At 48.3% G+C, this 18,059-nt stretch overlaps 9 protein-coding genes across 9 annotated transcripts; 5 read left to right on the forward strand and 4 right to left on the reverse strand.

Moving 5' to 3' along the window:
• Positions 1 to 72: 72 nt before the first annotated feature.
• E1B28_004353 (uncharacterized protein) lies at positions 73 to 3,124 on the forward strand (the record flags this gene model as incomplete). The annotated part of the gene is made up of 5 exons (XM_043148824.1): positions 73 to 120; positions 184 to 352; positions 406 to 2,097; positions 2,158 to 2,573; positions 2,639 to 3,124. 5 exons carry the CDS (start codon positions 73 to 75, stop codon positions 3,122 to 3,124), a joined length of 2,811 nt encoding a protein of 936 aa, XP_043013426.1.
• A 193-nt stretch (positions 3,125 to 3,317) lies between these two features.
• E1B28_004354 (uncharacterized protein) lies at positions 3,318 to 5,138 on the forward strand (the record flags this gene model as incomplete). Its single annotated transcript, XM_043148825.1, has 2 exons — positions 3,318 to 4,683; positions 4,738 to 5,138. 2 exons carry the CDS (start codon positions 3,318 to 3,320, stop codon positions 5,136 to 5,138), a joined length of 1,767 nt encoding a protein of 588 aa, XP_043013427.1.
• Positions 5,139 to 5,410: 272 nt separating this feature from the next.
• Positions 5,411 to 8,057, forward strand: E1B28_004355 (uncharacterized protein). Its single transcript, XM_043148826.1, has 5 exons — positions 5,411 to 6,349; positions 6,408 to 6,773; positions 6,830 to 7,015; positions 7,071 to 7,661; positions 7,719 to 8,057. Exons 1-5 carry the CDS (start codon positions 5,516 to 5,518, stop codon positions 7,800 to 7,802), a joined length of 2,061 nt encoding a protein of 686 aa, XP_043013428.1. The 5' UTR covers positions 5,411 to 5,515; the 3' UTR covers positions 7,803 to 8,057.
• A 472-nt stretch (positions 8,058 to 8,529) lies between these two features.
• On the forward strand, positions 8,530 to 10,588 carry E1B28_004356 (uncharacterized protein). The gene is made up of 7 exons (XM_043148827.1): positions 8,530 to 8,749; positions 8,802 to 9,073; positions 9,131 to 9,319; positions 9,384 to 9,529; positions 9,579 to 9,655; positions 9,715 to 9,943; positions 9,993 to 10,588. The coding sequence occupies exons 1-7, from the start codon at positions 8,545 to 8,547 to the stop codon at positions 10,159 to 10,161; spliced, it is 1,287 nt and encodes a 428-aa protein (XP_043013429.1). The 5' UTR covers positions 8,530 to 8,544; the 3' UTR covers positions 10,162 to 10,588.
• A 77-nt stretch (positions 10,589 to 10,665) lies between these two features.
• On the reverse strand, positions 10,666 to 14,066 carry E1B28_004357 (uncharacterized protein). The gene is made up of 6 exons (XM_043148828.1): positions 13,660 to 14,066; positions 13,199 to 13,358; positions 12,524 to 13,134; positions 11,679 to 12,476; positions 11,489 to 11,622; positions 10,666 to 11,433 (listed from the first exon to the last, which is right to left on the reverse strand). The coding sequence occupies exons 1-6, from the start codon at positions 13,663 to 13,665 to the stop codon at positions 11,163 to 11,165; spliced, it is 1,980 nt and encodes a 659-aa protein (XP_043013430.1). The 5' UTR covers positions 13,666 to 14,066; the 3' UTR covers positions 10,666 to 11,162.
• A 142-nt stretch (positions 14,067 to 14,208) lies between these two features.
• Positions 14,209 to 14,749, reverse strand: RPL35 (60S ribosomal protein L35; the record flags this gene model as incomplete). The annotated part of the gene is made up of 4 exons (XM_043148829.1): positions 14,209 to 14,289; positions 14,345 to 14,495; positions 14,554 to 14,658; positions 14,712 to 14,749. The coding sequence occupies 4 exons, from the start codon at positions 14,747 to 14,749 to the stop codon at positions 14,209 to 14,211; spliced, it is 375 nt and encodes a 124-aa protein (XP_043013431.1).
• A 119-nt stretch (positions 14,750 to 14,868) lies between these two features.
• Positions 14,869 to 16,238, reverse strand: E1B28_004359 (uncharacterized protein; the record flags this gene model as incomplete). The annotated part of the gene is made up of 7 exons (XM_043148830.1): positions 14,869 to 15,388; positions 15,443 to 15,473; positions 15,526 to 15,602; positions 15,650 to 15,753; positions 15,807 to 15,877; positions 15,935 to 16,053; positions 16,108 to 16,238. The coding sequence occupies 7 exons, from the start codon at positions 16,236 to 16,238 to the stop codon at positions 15,196 to 15,198; spliced, it is 726 nt and encodes a 241-aa protein (XP_043013432.1). The 3' UTR covers positions 14,869 to 15,195.
• Positions 16,239 to 16,413: 175 nt separating this feature from the next.
• On the reverse strand, positions 16,414 to 16,895 carry E1B28_004360 (uncharacterized protein; the record flags this gene model as incomplete). Its single annotated transcript, XM_043148831.1, has 3 exons — positions 16,414 to 16,563; positions 16,619 to 16,762; positions 16,814 to 16,895. The coding sequence occupies 3 exons, from the start codon at positions 16,893 to 16,895 to the stop codon at positions 16,505 to 16,507; spliced, it is 285 nt and encodes a 94-aa protein (XP_043013433.1). The 3' UTR covers positions 16,414 to 16,504.
• A 102-nt stretch (positions 16,896 to 16,997) lies between these two features.
• On the forward strand, positions 16,998 to 18,014 carry E1B28_004361 (uncharacterized protein; the record flags this gene model as incomplete). The annotated part of the gene is made up of 5 exons (XM_043148832.1): positions 16,998 to 17,019; positions 17,069 to 17,141; positions 17,200 to 17,449; positions 17,507 to 17,714; positions 17,779 to 18,014. 5 exons carry the CDS (start codon positions 16,998 to 17,000, stop codon positions 18,012 to 18,014), a joined length of 789 nt encoding a protein of 262 aa, XP_043013434.1.
• Positions 18,015 to 18,059: the final 45 nt, after the last annotated feature.

Genomic DNA, 18,059 nt, shown 5'->3' on the forward strand with positions numbered 1-18,059 from the left:
AATGGCAATGACCAGTGGTTTGTCAACCGTACATTCAACTTGGACACGACCGTGTACTGATTGTTGACCACCATGACGGGGAAGAAAGTTACAGGCGCGAAGACTGGCAAAGGAAAGCAAGTGCGTCCTTATTTACGTTTCTTTCTCTACCACTCACCAAATACCAAAACTCTGTCGAATTAGCTGAACCAAATCTCCCTGTTTGACCTCTTCCCCAAGAAGCAACATGCTACGAAAATGTTACCAACGGCTGCCAATACGCAGATGCAATCTGCAGGCTCCGACTTAGAAGACCTTGGCTCCGACAATCAACGAAACTTCCCGGCTCCCGTCCAGGAGCTAGCGGCAGTAGGTGCATAACTATACCAGCCGCCACTTGCTCAAGTATTAATCCGAATATTTTAGCCATTTCCGTAGAACCAGAATCTCCTAGAGCATCTTCTAACGGACAGCACACTAGACCGGAAATAATCGATCTGGCAGATGACCAGGACGCTGAAACACCAATAGAAGCTGTCGCACGCGACATTAGGCTTTCGAATGAGGAAAGCGAACCTGGAGCGCGAGAAGACAATCCAATTGTGATCTTGGACTCCTCACCTATCAATAGCACGATAAAGATTAAGAGCAAAGCTTCCACTTCCATTGCCAAGAAGGAGACCTATTCCATATTCGCACCCCGGACGCAAAAGCCTCAGAAGACAAGCTCTACATCCACAAACAACAAATCCACGCCCTTTTATACCGACGCGCCGTTTCCAAATAGAGATTTGCAGCATGTTCGTGGACCCCAGACCGACTTTCCATATCCATCCTCCCGATCTTTTATTCGTTGCACCAAAAGGCCCTTGACCTCCCAAAAAAGTGAGACCTTCGCTCATGCCTCCCTTCAAGACATCATCCCGCTCAGTCCTGACGAACACAGTTCCCACGACGCGAAACCAGAGCATGACCACCCCAAATTTTCCCCTGCTTCCTCATCTTCCATTCATACCACTCATCTTCCCAAAAGTATCCCCCCATATCAGCGATCGCATCCGGTCATATCCCACCTCATAGATATCGCTTCCGCCGCCGCTGGACCGCCAACAGGAGACCCTGGTAATAGACTTTGGACAGATAAGTGGCGTCCAAGGCGTGCAGACCATGTGTTGTACAATGAAAATCATGCTACATATTTTCGAGACTGGCTTTCCGCTCTCGAACTACAGTTGGAGAGTCCTTCGGAAGACGCCAATCACGTAATGGAAACCAATAGAAAAGGTATAGGCAAAGGAACAGTCAAGGAGGTTACTCGCAAAGGTGCCAAACGACAGCGCGTCGTTCGTGCTGTAGATAGGAAGGCTTCACGAAAGAGACGGAAAGTAGACTCAGACGAGGATGACGAGTGGATCGTCTCCGATTGTTTTACGGAAGAAGATATTCGAAGTGATGAAGGTGAAGAAACTGAACTCGAGGGCGATGATTCTACGGAACACGGTGGTCGCATTCGTCGACGAGGTTCTGATACCCAAACAGAAATATCAGTTCAAGCGAAAACGCCCCCGAGACATTCCTTCAACGACAGACTGACAAACACAATCCTGCTAACTGGCCCATACGGATGTGGTAAAACAGCAGCGGTATATGCTTGTGCAGAAGAACTTGGATGGGAAGTGTTCGAAGTTTATCCTGGCATTGGCAGGCGCAACGCCGCCAATGTGGATGATCTTGTTGGAGATGTTGGCAAAAATCATCTAGTACGGAAAACGAATGGGATGCACCGAGCTAATGAGCAAGAGCCGCCGATAAAGTCTCACTTTTCACGAAACAAACGAGGTGATAAGTTTGGTATAGTCGATGACATTATGGATAAAGAGGAGGAGATAGTCAATAATCGAAACCGTTCACCGTCGAAGGATTTTGGGTTCATGGAACAACTTCCGAATTCATCTCAAGCTGGCGAAAGCACTGAGGCTTCCGGGAAGCCGCAGATCAGACAATCACTCATCTTGTTGGAGGAGGTGGATATCCTCTATCACGGTGATACAAATTTCTGGCCAGCTGTGATCAGCTTGATCAAGGAGTGCAAACGACCTGTCGTGCTGACATGTAACGGTAACGCGCGATATCCTTCTTTCAGTGAATAACGCAAATTTGACTTTGAACCCTCTGAAGATCTATCCTTGGTGCCCACCGCGGATCTACCGCTTCAAGATATCCGGAGATTTGCGCCGTGCCCCGTTCCAGTGGCAATATCCTTCTTGCAAGCTTTGTGTTATGCTGAAGGCTATATGGCAGATAAAGCTTTGCTGTCCACACTTTGTGCTTCAACTTCAGACTATCATGTAGGCAGCGGTCAAGACTGTCTAGACCTGCGGCGGGCTATCCAGCATCTTCAGTTGTACTGTCCGCATAGCGAGGGAACAAGGGACTTTCATATTCCGATATGGGAACGGATTCCCGACGACCAAGATCTCGGCCTGATAGACTGGACCACTGTTATGCAGGGTCAGCGTACACGGAGACATCACACCGAATTGCTCTCATTCGGTGATTGTCATCTGATTCGAAGCACAAATGACAGTTCAGCGGTGCGTATGATACGTTTGACGAGTGCCACGGACTTGACATTGTCTTTTTTTTTTCTCATGTAAAGGTTGCTTCCCAAGCCCTGGAAGGAAAAGAGGGGACAGATGATGATGTTCTAGGACATCGTGTAGTGTCTGCAACACACACAGGCTGTTTTGGGGATAATTACGATCGAGATGAGATGATCATGTCAACGGCGCTAAGCTTGTCGCGTGGCGGAGAAAATGACGAGAGCGGTGCAAGAGATCTTTTCCTACGCGGGGTCCGTTACGAAGGGCTTGTGCGAGAATTCCGAAATAACGGGGTTGTTTCGATGAGCGAAAGGCATCGCCGGGAGTCGTTCAACATGGATTATCTGCCGTGGATACGGACGATGATGAAGGCTGACGACGAGCAGGAAAATGAGATGGAGAGGATGCGGGAAACACAGCAACGCGAGGGAAGGAGAACCACACGAAACAGTCAGAAGGCCCAACACGTACGGACAATCCTGGTAAGTGACACGGAACGGAAGGGGATGGAAGATAGCGAGCTGGGAGTACAGAGTTCGTGAAGCACAGCACCAAGTTTTCTGTTAGTTAATTTAGCCTTTTATGTCGTTGGCACGTGGATTTTATATAACCACGTTGCTGGGCCAATTCTCTGGCAGGAATTCCAGTTTGATTTGACCGAGTTCACGGTCTACAACTCTTTGCGGCGCTCACCCATAGCTTGCGCGCAGCCTAATCGTACGACCTCCCTTGACCATGCCAGACGACTCAAAATCCCCTTCTCATTCACCACCTTCCAAATCACCGCCCTCGAATCCGAAACTGTCCCCAATTCTCCCTCTTGCGCCCCTCGAATACCTTCAGAACCAGCGACGAGGGTCTATAACAGATCCCTCATTACATGCAGCCCCCTTGTCCCAAAAACCAACACCCCAACCTCATCCATTTAGACCCCATGCCGACCCTTCGACTTCATTGAATTCGTCTCCTTCGGCATTTATCAAAGACAATTACACATTTGGAGATGCAACTCCACGTACACCCGCCAGCGAGAGTACTCAGTTGAGGAGACTGCTCCACTCACCTTCACACGAGCAAGAGGGCAGTCCGCCCAACGGGAAAGCGGCAAGAGGTGAGTTGGAACTGAAGGAACGAAGCAGACTGATGTATGTCAATGGAACGTCAGAGTCACCGAGAAGAGCGAGCATTGACCCGTTGTCAATGAGAAGACCATCGACAACAGGACCAGAGCTAGCCCAAAGCTATCTAGGAAAACGGAAGATGTCATTAGACCGAGGGTTACCTGGAGTGGAGGACATGGAGGGACCATTGGCAGGACCAGGGGTTAGTGGGATGGACGTTGACGGGCCGGCGCCGAAACGAAGAAGTTCAGCGGTAGATGCGAGAATAGCAAAGTTGAGTCTGAACGACCGAAGGAATTCAGTTGATTCGCGGGGAACGACGACGGGAGGGTGGTGGACAACGGGTGGGACGACGAGCACACCAAGTGGAACGAGTGAAAGGCGGGACTCCACGTCGTCGTTGTCGACTTGCTCGTTATTTTCTAATCTCTCGGCCCTTTCGGCAATTCCCGGAGGCGAGGGCCGAGGGCCGCCCAGTGTTGCAGCTTTCGCGTGGACAACCAACGGCCACTCGTCCGCAGAGTCCATCCCAATGCACCAAGAGACTGTAGACCCTTATTCTCGCTCCCAATTCGACCCAAATCAACCTCAGCTTCCCATAATCCCTCCTCTTTCCTTTCCTCCTGATAGGAGGATGTCTGCTCCAGATACAGCTGCTCCTCCGACAGGCCCTACTAGAGTCCTTCGTTCTCGTTCTCGACCTCCATCGCGTCAAATGCGTGCTTCAGAGCCTTCCAACTCTCAGGCGAGCCCATCTTCCGCTCAAGAAGATCAATCCCCACCCGCCCCTAGCTCGACCAGTAAGGCTTCAAAGGAACCAGGCTCAACGCCCTATTCTCGCTCACCAGAACTTCGTGTCTCTCACAAATTGGCAGAGAGGAAACGAAGGAAAGAGATGAAGGATCTTTTTGATGAATTGCGCGATCAGTTACCTGCCGATAGAGGGATGAAGGCGAGCAAGTGGGAAATCTTGAGCAAGGGTACGTATCTCCTTACTTCCCAAGTATACCGGATTTTAATCTCGACTCCTTTAGCCATCGATTTTGTCCAGCAATTGAAACAAAGTCATCAGGATATGGCGAGGGAAATTGACATGCTGAGGGGAGAGCTAGACGTTCTCAGGCAGAACCCAGCATTGGCCCAGTTTCCTCCCGGCGCGCCTGTTGTTTATCCACACCCAGTACCAGGTCCATATCCTATACATCCTCATCCACCCCCCAACGTTCCACATCCACCTCATGGCGTTCTTCCTCATCCGCACGCGCCGCACCCCCAGCACCATCCTCAACCTCCAGGACCACCTCAGCCTTCTTTATCGCGACCCTCATCATCACAGAACATTTATTCTCCAACACCTGGTCCTAATGCACATCCGCAACCACCCCCTCCACAACAAAACGGAACCATGACCCGAGCAGAAGTTCCTCCTACATGACTCCGGCACGATTCATGATTTTTCTTTTTCTATCCTCTTTTTACCTTGGTATTATGCATAGAGCTGGACTGCATGTTTGACAGTTACTTCTGGACTATATCTATGTATGTATCTACACACTCTTGACTAGGCCGCAAGCCGTCCATACCGTTTTTCTCCCACCAGTCAAGCTCAAAAGATGGTGTTTGTGTAACTTGAGTGAGCGTGCATGTATTGTGCGCCGAATGGGGTAGTGAGGTCACAAACAGCTGTACACGGGAGTCGAGACAAGCGTCGGCTGGTCGACCGCCACTTCTTCTCTGACTCCCACAAACCCCAGTCAGCATTTGTCTGCAATCGAACAGCTTCTTTGTTTCTCTTTCTTTAACTTATCCTTCATGCCTCCATCCAGAGAACCTTCGTTGTCACTACTCTTTCACCCAAAGAAAAACAAGAAACCAACAGCGAATTCCCCCCGTCGTAATCCTGCTTCCGGAACAGCACCACGACCCCCCAAGACCTCATCTGCGTCACCAGCCTCCACACCGTCCGTAAAAACCGAGGAAAAAGTGACTCCAACAGTCGAACAAGATGACACAGACACAGACACGTTCAAAATGCCAACTGGTCCTTACCAAGAATTCAAGCTCATGTCTTCGGCGCTCAATGGTTGGAAATTCGACGTGATGAAGTTCGATTCGAGGAAGGTGGTGGATTTGAGTGCGTGGCAACAGCCAGTCAAATTGAATAGGAAGGATTTGAGGAGAGAGGATCCAGAGACGGCTAATGCTGGCATGCCCTTGAGGCCTATGCTTGGTTTGGATGGACAACAGGTGTATGGAGCGGATGGTAGACCTGTCATGGTGGATGCCGAGGGTAAACCTGTCGTCGAGAATGGTGCTGGGTCTAGTAGCAGTGGGAAGGGCAAGGGTGGAGCCAACGGGCCTGGTAAGAAGAAGTTCCAGAAGAAGACGAAGCAGGTGTTTATCGTACCGGACGAAATAAGAGCGCTGAGGAGAGAGGAGAGATATCCGTGGGTGATAGAAGATGCTATCGGTCAGGAAACATGGGTAGCTCAGCTAGACGAGATCAGCAAGTCGGAAACTCATGGGTTTTTCATGCCCGCAGCAACGGGCGACATATTCAAGTTTGTTCCTTCACATCGATGGTACAGATTTCAGAAGAAACTCAAGCATGACCTGCCTACGGATACACTGACGGTGGAAACTGCTGTACGTGTCATTGCCTCGAGTCTATATCATTCTTTTAGGTTTTAAACCGTCATAACAGTACCAGAAGAGTCAGAAGAGAGATCCTACAGCTTGGTTACGCCAGAGGAATGGTAAAGGACCATCCGCGGCTACCGCTGCTACATTCAAAGCAGAAGCAGAAGGACGGGTCTCTTTAGGTGGCGCTGGATCTCTCGTTCAGCATGTAGGGACAAGCCTGGGTCCTGGTGGGCGCAGACTGAGGGCAGTTGATAGTGGGGGCGGACTTTTTGGAGACGATGACGAAGATGGCGATGTGAAGAAGCGGCGAGAAAGAGAGTATGGAGGTGAAGGTGACCTGGATGAGAACGTTTTTGAGGAGGAATTCGCCGACGACGAGGAGAAGATGGATGTCGATGAAAACGACCAGGAGGCTAAAGAACTCGAGGTGAGCCATTCATGGCCTTCACCACTTACTCTCAACTCAGGATTACCCCATTCTAGGAACGCCTTAAGAGGGAGTACAAGACTGCCAACAAGACTCGTGAAGGATACATCGACGAATCGGACGATGAGGATGAGAAACCTACAACTTCACAGCAGGGAAAAGCAATGAAGAAGATGTTGAAAAAACGTGAAGAAGGTGACGCGTATGAAAGTGAGGAGGAAGAGAACCCCTACGCATCTTCGGTAAGGTTCGGACTTGCGATTTCTTGAATGAATGTTTAGGTGTCTCGTTCTCCAGGCTGAAGAGGAAGAGGAAGAGGAAGAGGCTACGCCTCAGACAGGACCAGCTGTCATGCAACAGTCTCAGCAACTCCAGCCCAAACAAGAGCCCACAGAGCCGTCGATACCCAAGGTAGCATCTCCACCACTACAGAACCTGCGAAACGGTTCAGCATCACCGCTTCCATCTGCGCCGAATTCCCCATCATCTGGTCATTCGATTGTGGCCAAACGCGCTACATCACCCAAAGTTCCCAAGTTAAAGACCGAAAACGGTAGCCGAGCCAGTAGTCCACTGGCTTCCAGTCGTGCCGGCAGTCCCGTCTCTACTACTAATGGGCAAACACAGCCCCAGCTTAAAAAACGAAAGGCAGAAGATTCAGTACCCTCCCCGACTTCCCCCACCGGACAACAGCAGCCCAAGGCGAAGAAACGGAAAAATACCATTCAATCTGGTCCACCTGTTCCCACGGGTCCATTGGAAGAATGGATGTTGGTGGACTGGTTGAAGAATACGCCGAATGCGTCAACAAGGGAATGTATTCAACACTTTGGACCTTATCTCACGGATGAAACGGAGAAAAGCCGGTTCACTGCATTGGTGAAGGAGGTCTGTGTTACTATTTCTGAGCGTGTTCTGCCTTTACTTACGGATCACCGCTGTCAGCTCGCGTCTCTCAAGAACGGAAAGCTTATATTGAAAAGCACCTATCGCGGTTCTACTGGACCTACTACTCCGGTGGCTTCATAGATGACTTTTGGTCAGCCATCCAGGTCCCTCAGCCTGCGTTGTCGAGCGTAGTGATTACGTTGCAATTGAAAAGAGAAAAAGATATAGGAGGTCTGCGTAACGAAGCGAATGCTAGAGTCCTGGATGCTTTGGTTTACACATGACATGCTTGGAATACCCCTGTGTTATCTCTATAATCCCCTGTGAGTACTATATGGAAGGAATATATCTCTGGCTTGTCCCATCGTCAGACATGTCAAGAGAGTATGCACAGCACTTGTGGCGTTTGGAACGACCCTACTTGCTACCCTGACCCTGACAGGTATCGTGAACAGAACGTTTTGCGCTAAAAACGACGCTCGAGTTCCATGTCCGCCCACAAAGGAGCCGACGCTATCGCTGGCGGTCGATTTTCACCGCAAAGGAGATCGGAGAATCCCAAACATAGTGCTATGGGTGTTGTTAACAAACGTTTGTGTATTTCTACCACGGTATGTGTTGACTGGGCTGACTGGGTAGTGTACATCAGCCGTAGATTAACAGTTTCCGGAAAGGCCACACTCGACATGCACCGGCGTACAGGCACATCTGTACTTCGCTATCCTACAAGGTCCATAGAAGGATTTAAACCCTAATAATAATAATGATAGTGCGCGCGCTAAACATACTTAATTTGGTCATGATTTCCAACCTGAACCTAGTATGTCTACTATAAGTACCCCCGCTCGATACGCCCCTTTTCTGTCCGGTTCCCCCCTAGGCCATGGTTGCTTCGACCCTCCTCAACTACGCCCTCGTCGTCGCCACCAGCCTCAGCGTCGCTCATGCTCTATCCATATCTGACCGTGAATACACCAGTCATCGTTATCTAGATCCATGGCACCGTCAGGATCATCCCGTTCACGCCCTCTTCAAACGCGGTCCTACTGGCTCAGATGGTAATTCATATCCACAAGTCGGCACTGATGGTACGTGCTACTCGCGATCCTCTTCGAACCAGTATGCCTCATGTTCAGTTAGGTTGGGCTCAGCAGTTCCCTACTAGTGGCGTGACTCCAGGCGCTGATCGCACACCTCCGCAATGGCTCAATCAATTGAAAATGGCACAAGACGCCGGGAAAATTCCCAATATTCCTCAATCGACCCTTAACAATGGCAACCCCGTGTACGCCAACATGGATGCAGGTGGTCCTGAGATCTGTTCCTCGACGTACAAATGCCGCAGTCCGGACGATATTTATGACAGTCCAAATGGGTATTTCGCCGTAAGTTTCGACGATGGTCCGCTTCCGGTGAGTTTCATTCCTCTCGAGCGAAACGCCAAGAATGAGCCCTTTTCGATTTTGTAGCCGACCACGACTCTTGTCGACTTCCTCCAGAAGAACAATGAAATCGGCACACATTTCCTGATCGGTTCCAATGTTCTGGCTAACCCCAATCAGTTTCTTGCTATCTACAATTACGGAGGCGATTGTGCTGTTCATACATGGACGCATCCCTATATGACTACATTGACCAATGAGCAGATTGTGGCGGAAGTGCGCATATATCGAATTATATGCTATCGACGAGTTTCTGACAACAAACATTTTGATTTCTTAGCTTGGGTGGACGATGCAGATAATACATGACTCCACTGGAGGAAGGGTGCCCAGATTGTGGAGGCCACCATACGGAGATTCTGACAAGCGAGTCAGAGCCATCGCGAAGGAGGTCTTCGGGTTGTCCACTGTTATCTGGAATCAAGAGTAAGTACGTCCTAACCTTTTCGCAACCAAATTGACTGAACTTTAACAGCACGGCCGACTGGAATATCTTCAGCGGGAAACAAAGTCTCGATGGCATCGACAAGGCAATGGATGGCTGGCTTACAGGTGCGGCGTTGCTTCGTTCAACTTTTCCAAACAAGCATCTCAATGTGCCTTCTTTCTAGGCTCCAAATCTCCGGGACTTATGATTTTGGAACATGAACTTAGCGATCAAACCGTCCAAGCCTTCATGGATAACTATCCTAAAATCAAAACTAATGGCTGGAAAACTTCCTCCCTTGCCAGGATTATTGGAGGAACTGAAGCCTATCAAAATGTCCAAGGAGATCAAGTCACGCCAGCGAGCGTATACCTCAACGGCACGGGAACCAAATCATCAACTACTACGTCAAGGTATGTTTCGTGCACCACATTCAGATCAGCATGTTGATGTTACGATCAGCACTACGTCCACTACTTCAACTGGAACCTCCTCTACATCGACAACGACAATGGCGTCGTCTTCTACGGGTCACTCTAACTCGGCCGCATCGACGTGGAACGCCCTCTTCACACTGTCATCGACTTCACTTTCCGTTGTGGTTCCTATGTTACTATCCCTATTTTCATGATATCACGAGTACGAGACGAAAACTACATGAACATCCTAGCTTCACGCTTCTCACGTCTAGTTATTCAAATTTTTCGACGGTCCTACTCCTATTTCAGTGCACCAAAATCTCATTTCAATTCAAGATCTTCACAATTGTGATGGAGATGGACTTTTCCCTCATACGCCGTTCACCTCCTGTCTCCGGGTGTAGCGCCGTCGCTTAGACACAGCCTACCCATTGAACCGCCATTCTGTTACCTTTTGGCCCCTCTGCCTATTCAAATGGGATACATATTAAATAGCATTCTGCATTCATACCTATTCTATTTCTCACTCCGGACAATATCCAGGATCGCATGTTTCATGTAACTCAGTACATTACAATCTTGACTTATCCGTCATTCCTACTTTAAAGATGCGTAATCACATGCAGTGGAACAGCATAAAATGAACGATGGAATTTCGACGGTCGTCGATGTTGACGAAATTACACCAATCCTAGACGCGGACTATACTGATCATTCGATGTCATGATTGATTGTCGTGAAGAGTACAACTCTGTTATCGTATCGTTAACTATAGCTATCGTTGGAGACATACAAGAGAGAAGTAGTGAGAAATCGTGCAGATGATCGTGAATAGCATAGGAAGAAGCATTAAATACCGGGATCGATGGCGTGTCTTGAATGGAAATGGGGGCTAATCAATATGTGGATTGTGGAGCGAACAAGGGAAAAGGAAACGGGAGAGACAGAAGCCTAACACTGTCCGTAAGAGAGAACGTCGAACAAACGGAATAGCAGGGAGCACAACCCAAAACAACACGATACAACGAAACGAAACAAACAACTCAACAACGACATGCGGATGTGAAGAAGAACAAAAAGATAAATATCATTAAATTCGCCGTATGGCAGATGCTGTGTAAACGTCCGAGATAAACCGAGCCTTTGTTCGTTATTTCGATGCTCGTAATAGGCTGAACAATAAGATATGTTGGAAGAAGCGGAAAGGAGGTTTTTAGAGGATATTCGGCCACTTAATCTTGAGGCCATCCAGCCACCGCATGTAGAGCAACTCCGCAATTGGTGATCGACGGATAGCAGATGCACCGTCGTCGTTCTTCCCATCCTGATTACTCTGACTACTGCTGGAACTGGGAAGTCCAGAGATCTCCTCTTGCACCTCAGTCACGACCAGTCCCTTAGCAGTCATTTCACTCTTTCGAATGATTCGTTTGTGGGGGAATAGTCCTCGGGATGTTTGTATATGTTGTCGTACTGTAGGATTTCTGTGAAGAACAGGGGTCAAGTGAATGACAGAGTTAGATATCAAACGCGACGCACTCGTTGATGCCTGATAAAATGTCAAGAACGATATTGTAAGCCAGTTCGGGATTGGAATCCTTAAGCTCCGTGAATCCCCTTGTGAGCATACTCAGAGATTCAATCTCCCGAGCATCCATATCATCCCGATTCGCCTAAAAGAGAAACATTCAGCATGTGAAGTTACCGGAGAACATGCGATAGGTTTGACCTTTTCCAGGATGGGAAGTACAACTTGATCTACTATCGCCGTCCCTGCTCTTCCCAGTTCACTAATGGATCGCTTGTGTGTAGTAGGCGACGTCGGAACAGAGGAGCTTCCTTCTCTCCGAAGATTTCCAACGTGTTCCGCCGACATTTTCAACGAGCCAGCTGCATCCACCTTCTTCACCGGTCTTATCGTATCTATGCCATTCCCAAAATCTGCTTCCCGCATGACAGTCCCGGCACCATTGACGCTGTTTCGAGCGGCGTATGATGATCGCCGACTACTGCGCATCGATCCACTGTAAGCTGGCGGCGGTGTGGTCTCTTGGGGAGAAGAATCACCAGAGTCCGAAGAGTCGTTGCTCGCCTCGAGTAAGGAGGCCATATCCTTCTCAGAAGATGATGATGTGGGGGCATCCTTGAGGACCATTGTGGACTGGCCACCAGGTTCGTTCATTCCACCTGTCCCCTTGGTAGCACCACCAGTATCTATTGTATCCATCGCCGGTTCCTCTTCGAAAGCATCTTCTTCGGTGTCTGAAATAACCAAATCCTTCGCCATGCTACGGAAAGTCCCCATCACCGACGACGTCTTGATTGTGTCAAAATTCCAGTCACTCCTCATACTAACATTCCCGTCCCAGTGCATACTATTCCGTATGGTTGCCTGGTACATCTGGTTGCCCTTCTGCGGCGACCGTGATCGGTAGTCTTGGTATCGCTCTATGAGTTCTGTTAGATATGAAGTCTTGCGTGCTCCACGGATAAATCGGTGTTGTAATAATTCATTCGCCGTAGGTCGCTGAATACACATGAGTATGACTACAATCAACCAATAGACTCTCTTACCGCTCTAGGATCTTTCGTGAGACATAGACTCACGAAGTCTTTAAACGCAGCCGAAAAAGGCCCTTCCAGTACTGGGGGTTTAGCCTTTGGGATGAGGAACAACACACGCATGGGGTGATACTCTGCGAGGGGTGGCTCTCCCTTTGCCATTTCGATAGCAGTGATACCCAGACTCCACATGTCCGCTTTAGCATCGTAACCAGCCTGACGAATGACTTCTGGTGCCATCCAAAATGGCGTGCCGACAAATGTATGTCGTAAGGTACTTGTGAGTTGAGCAGCCACACCAAAATCGGCCAACTTGACTTTCCCAGAGGACGAAAGGAGGACGTTTGCGGCTTTGATGTCCCGGTGAATGGTGCCTTCTGTATGTAGGTAATCCAAGCCCAATAAGAGCTCTCGACAAATAACTGCGATATGTGCTTCTGAGAAGGAGCCTGCTTTCAAGAGGTCTAAACATGATCCTCCAGCAAGATACTCCATGATGATCCATAACTTATAGGCAACGACGAAGGATCCATAATATCGAGTGACATATTCGGAATCGCACTGTGCAAGGCTGGCGATCTCTTGTTGAATTTCTGATATGTCGTCGTCTGAATCTTCTAGATCTTTATTGTGGGACATTGAGTCAAACGATACGTCACAGAAAAAAACACAAGAACTCTAACACACCTATCTGTTTTATCGCTACTATCTGTTTCGTCTCATTGTGCATTGCCTTATAAACGGTCCCAAAGCTTCCTGTGCCCAACTTCTCGAGGAGGGTATATTGGCTGGCCGGATTGCTACTTGGAATGGGAACGGGTTCTCGGGGTCGGATCTTCTGGTCCGCCTGCGACGAGGGAGAACGAGTTAGAACTTTGGGTTTACGACCATTGTCAATGCTATTGCGTTTGCCAAAACGAGAACCGGAAGGCATGAGAGTGGAGAGAAAGAAACCGGTCTCATATAGTCACTCCGTGGCGACTCTGACCTCATGTACGATTATGTTACCCAAAGATGGCATTCGCACACACGTGCCCTCCACTTAATTCTCCGCAGATATTGATACAGATGATATGGAGGAGGATCAGGCGGCTCAAGTGGATACTCTGGCAAACGCAACTTTTGATGGAAAAAGAGAAAAAACTCACCACCATATCGCCGAGATTGTCAGGTCGAATGTGGGACTAGTAATATCTGGATCTTTGTGAATGAGTCGGTAGTAAGATGGGTGGGAGGACGTAGCGAGAATGTCCGAATGAGCTGGTACCGAAAGGCTGGGAATGAAGGAAGGTGGGCTAGGAGGTCGGAGACCGTCAAGAAAGGGTAATGAAGAGTTTCTCGGAAGGGTCAATTCGGAGACGAGGACGATAATGCCGACGACGAAGGAGATGGCGGGAGATGCAGACGAAGGAGAAAAGAGGCTGTTGCCACTGGCGCTGCTGAGATCGAGAGCTGGGGCCTGCAGCTTGCTGAGACAGTCACATTATGCGTCACCACCGCAGTCACACTACACAGTACCCACAGTCATCGGTGCTCAAATAATATAATAATGCGCTTGTTGTTGTTAGGAGTTAGTACTTTAGTTCTCAGTGGCACAGCACAAGGCATAAGCACATGGATGGACGTGTTGCAGTAAGAGCGTGGCGTAGCGACGTGCGGCATACAAATGTAAGGATACGACAAATATCTTCCGACTCTCATGCCTTGACGGCGTACTTCCTGATAGGGAAGTTTTGGTCCTTCTTACGCTGTTTGAGCGTCTTCAAAGACTTCTCGTGCTTAGAAAAACAAGTTTATTAGATGCTCGTAGATGATAGTAAAATGTCTACACACTTTCGTTAGCCGTCTTCGGATAGCGCGAGTTTTCTTTGGTCGAAGGTCAAGAGGAAGGTACTTCTTGTCCTTATAGAACTCCCGCAGGTTTTGGCGAGTTTTCTGGTTCACTACCGTCAACACCCGAGCGATTGATTTGCGCACAGTATTGCTAGTGGTGAAACCGATCGTTGAGCTAGCATTACGCAGTCAGGTTCTGATATACGCACATTTTGGTCAGTTTGGAAGCAGATCCTCCAGCAATTTTCTGTACCCGCAAAATTAAGAGCTCATTCTTGAGCTCAAGGAGTTGCTTGGACAAGTCAGCCTTGGACCTAGATTTCAGTTAGTTCAATGTGGGGCGCAGACATGCAAGATGGGTAAGTACTTGGATTGAAGCTCGTAAGCCTTGACTTTTCCGGGCATGGTGATGGTCTGAAAGTAGAGGTAGGTGAGTGTGGTTGGCCGACAGTAAACGACGCCAATTACCTTGAGGAGGGCGCTGGATTTTTATGTTCGAGGAGTACACTTCTTTCCAAATTGGTGGGCAAAACCTTATTTTCCAACTGCATAGTCGTTCCCACGCAGATGGGAAGTAAATTACGTAATCATGGTTTGTCTTCGTAAACACATCCAACGCGCCAAAATAATTTACGATACGAGATTCTGTCTGTGGCTTCTCTCTACCAATTCCGAAAACTTGACAAATGTCCCTCCGAAAATGTCTAGAGAACTGGCGAAGAATATAATCACCCGAGGGATGGCCAGTTGTGCAACTCACCTTCCATAAGTCAAATCCACTTTCCCGTCAGACAGTCTGTCAACCAAGTCTAAATCTGATATGCCTATAAGAAGGTGAGTAGCAAAACCTCTCATGTAGGCGATATGGCTGACATCTCGCTCCGCCAGCGTACGTGACGGGAATTTGACACCACTCGGCAAGTTCTTAAAAACCCAAATTGTGAAGGATAGCGTGCAAGGACAGAGGTAAACTTACTGGCAACCAATTCCTCGTCTATACCTTGGCACAATCCCTCTACGTCCGCAGCATGTATTAAGAATTCGCTGAGGGATACCGATGAGGTTAGAGAAGGCGTTTGAGAAGGACATTGACCTCACCTGCAGTATTCAGACAAAAGGCTTAATGACCCTGCTCATGGGATCAGCATCGGAGGAACCAGCTGGGAGTTATTAACACCGGCCTTGTGAAACCTCCATATCTGTGATGTCTTGCCATTTGTTCATCGCGACCAACCATCGCTCGCCTCGACGTCGGCAGCTTACTTGCATACATTAGCGAGGAAGTCAATGATGCTGCAAACCTACCTCACATCAACAACAAGCCTTTCTTTTCCTATGGCAGAGGAAATTGCTTTGAGCCTCTCTAAAGAGAATTGTCCCTTTGGAAAGAGATAGGAAGTGACAATAACCTAACGGAACGTTTGAGCACTTCACAAGGGGTAGGTGATCTTTCGCATCGGACCTTGCTAGCTCCTGCAGTGATCCACGATCGAGCATTCTGATCATTTATTCCGCCTCCAATTTGCAGGGCATCTGGAAATTGGAACGGGTAAAAAGCTTTAACAGAACAATCGGGAAAACGCAAGTCACTTGGCCAAGCAGCTAACGCAGCCCTTGCCGCCTCGTCATTACCGGGACCCAGTTGTATGATATGACCACCTTCTAGCGCGTTCTCTTTGTATAATAGTGCATAATGAGCTGGAGATTGACTGTGTTCGTCATGGTCAACAATCAGACTTGCTGGGACTGAGAGAAGGACGAGCCTTGAGACAAAATTTGTCCTCAGAGCATCTGGATCGATATCGGATAGCGTGCCTCCCACAATTTGTTTGACTTGACCGTCGTGGAGGTCGATGCATGGCTTGAACACACTTTTGCGACGAGTCCTGGTCATGGTTGGTCAAGAAACTGGATTAAGCCGTTCCTTCGACTAACTATCTCGACGATGATCGATGACATCTTCAATCAGTCATCCCCGCGAATCATGCAATTTGCAGCAATTGCAAAACATTTTTTGTATATTTAAATAAATCATGCCTGGAATCATTCAGACCTTGGTCAAATTCGTGCCGTTTCCTTGTCGTTGGAGATTCAGCGGTAGCAGCTAATCAACGAGAGTTTCAACCTTTTTTCCATCCAAACCGTAAACGTGTAGCCTATTCAGCCACCTAAAACCAGTTCGTACACGATAATCACGATATTTATGGCTATTAAAGGTACTAAGAATGTATCGAAGAGGTCAGTCAATTCTTCAACGACGGGAATGTCACGTACTTCGAAGGAGGGTCCTAACAGCAGTGACAAGTTCAATGCCCTTTGCTTTTATTCCAACGTCTCCTTGTACACCACTATACGCTGTTTGATCATATGATTGAAAACCTGCATTGGCAACTTGAGGTCGTGAAGTTGTCCACCCGACTGTCAATAGCGTGGTCAGCATTAGTCAGTCACAACTCGACGACCTCGTACTTCGTGCGAGAAAACGCTCCTCGTTGAGAATAGCTACAGCATTAACCAGTAGAACCGCCACATAGATAATCGTCCCCAACATTGGAGGAAGGATGCCGAAAAAGTTGAGTTGGAAAGGGAGAAAGTCGTGAAGTGCTTTTACGTAAGTGACATGGTTCTCGTTCACTCTTTCGCCACCACGCAGATGCAGAAAGGACTCCTTCATGGTGCGCTCAATTTCATTTTTTATTCTCTCATCTTCGAACTTTTTATTAGTGAGACGCTCGATACCTGTCGTGCAAATTGCTTTCACTGCACCGCACCGGATTAACCTGGGACAAGTCCGTCAGTACGTACCCAGTGTATCCTGGCAGTGATCATGGAAACTAATATTATAAAATCACAAGTGCATCATTAAATCCCATGAACTGGTTGCGAGAAAGACTCGCGACACAATTGCGGGATGAAGGTGCAGCTGAGGCTTCTAGTGCAGCCAAACGGGCAGCAAGAGCTGAAGGCCAACGCAGCATATTCGAAGTTTCCCAAGATCAAACCAAATCTACGGCGGTTGATTCGAGTACTGATGTTGCTCGAACTGAAGCACCGGAAACATACAAACATCCGAAAAAACGAAAACAGATGAAGAAGGCTCATTCGGTGAGTGTTCTCAACCAAATTAGACTCACTCACCTTTTGAGCAAACACTATATGAAGCATAAATATTCGACGGCCAACTTCAAAATATCTCCCAGGAAATTGAATATGCTTGGTCGTCAAATATCTGGGAAGCCGATAGACGAGGCGATTTTACAAATGCAATTCAGTGAAAAGAGAGCTAGTAATCGTATCCTCAACATGCTTGCAACGGCAAGGGATCATGCAGTTTCCTACAAGGGACTGGAGAAACCGAAATTGGTCATCTGTGCGTCGTTTTGATACTTCTGACATTCACGAAGAAACATCACTAATGCACCTTTACCTTGAAGCCGAAGCATGGGTGACAAAAGGCAAATACATGAAACGCATTGAGCCTCGAGCGCGAGGTCACTTCGGAGTACGAACTCACCCTAGCGCCCGGATGCATGTTGTATTGAAGGAGGGCAGGACGTTGGATGAGAAGAAGGCGGCTGAGCATGCGTATAAACTAAACCGTGTCGTTTCCGCATCGCATGTAAGAGAAGACAAGCCAATACGGAATCCAGGAGCTATGTGGACCTGGTAATAATACCGTTATAAGTATTTAGATACAGCTTTCCATGAATATTAC

This window comes from Marasmius oreades, chromosome 2 (assembly GCF_018924745.1).
Source record: "Marasmius oreades isolate 03SP1 chromosome 2, whole genome shotgun sequence".
NCBI classification, from domain to species: domain Eukaryota; kingdom Fungi; phylum Basidiomycota; class Agaricomycetes; order Agaricales; family Marasmiaceae; genus Marasmius; species Marasmius oreades.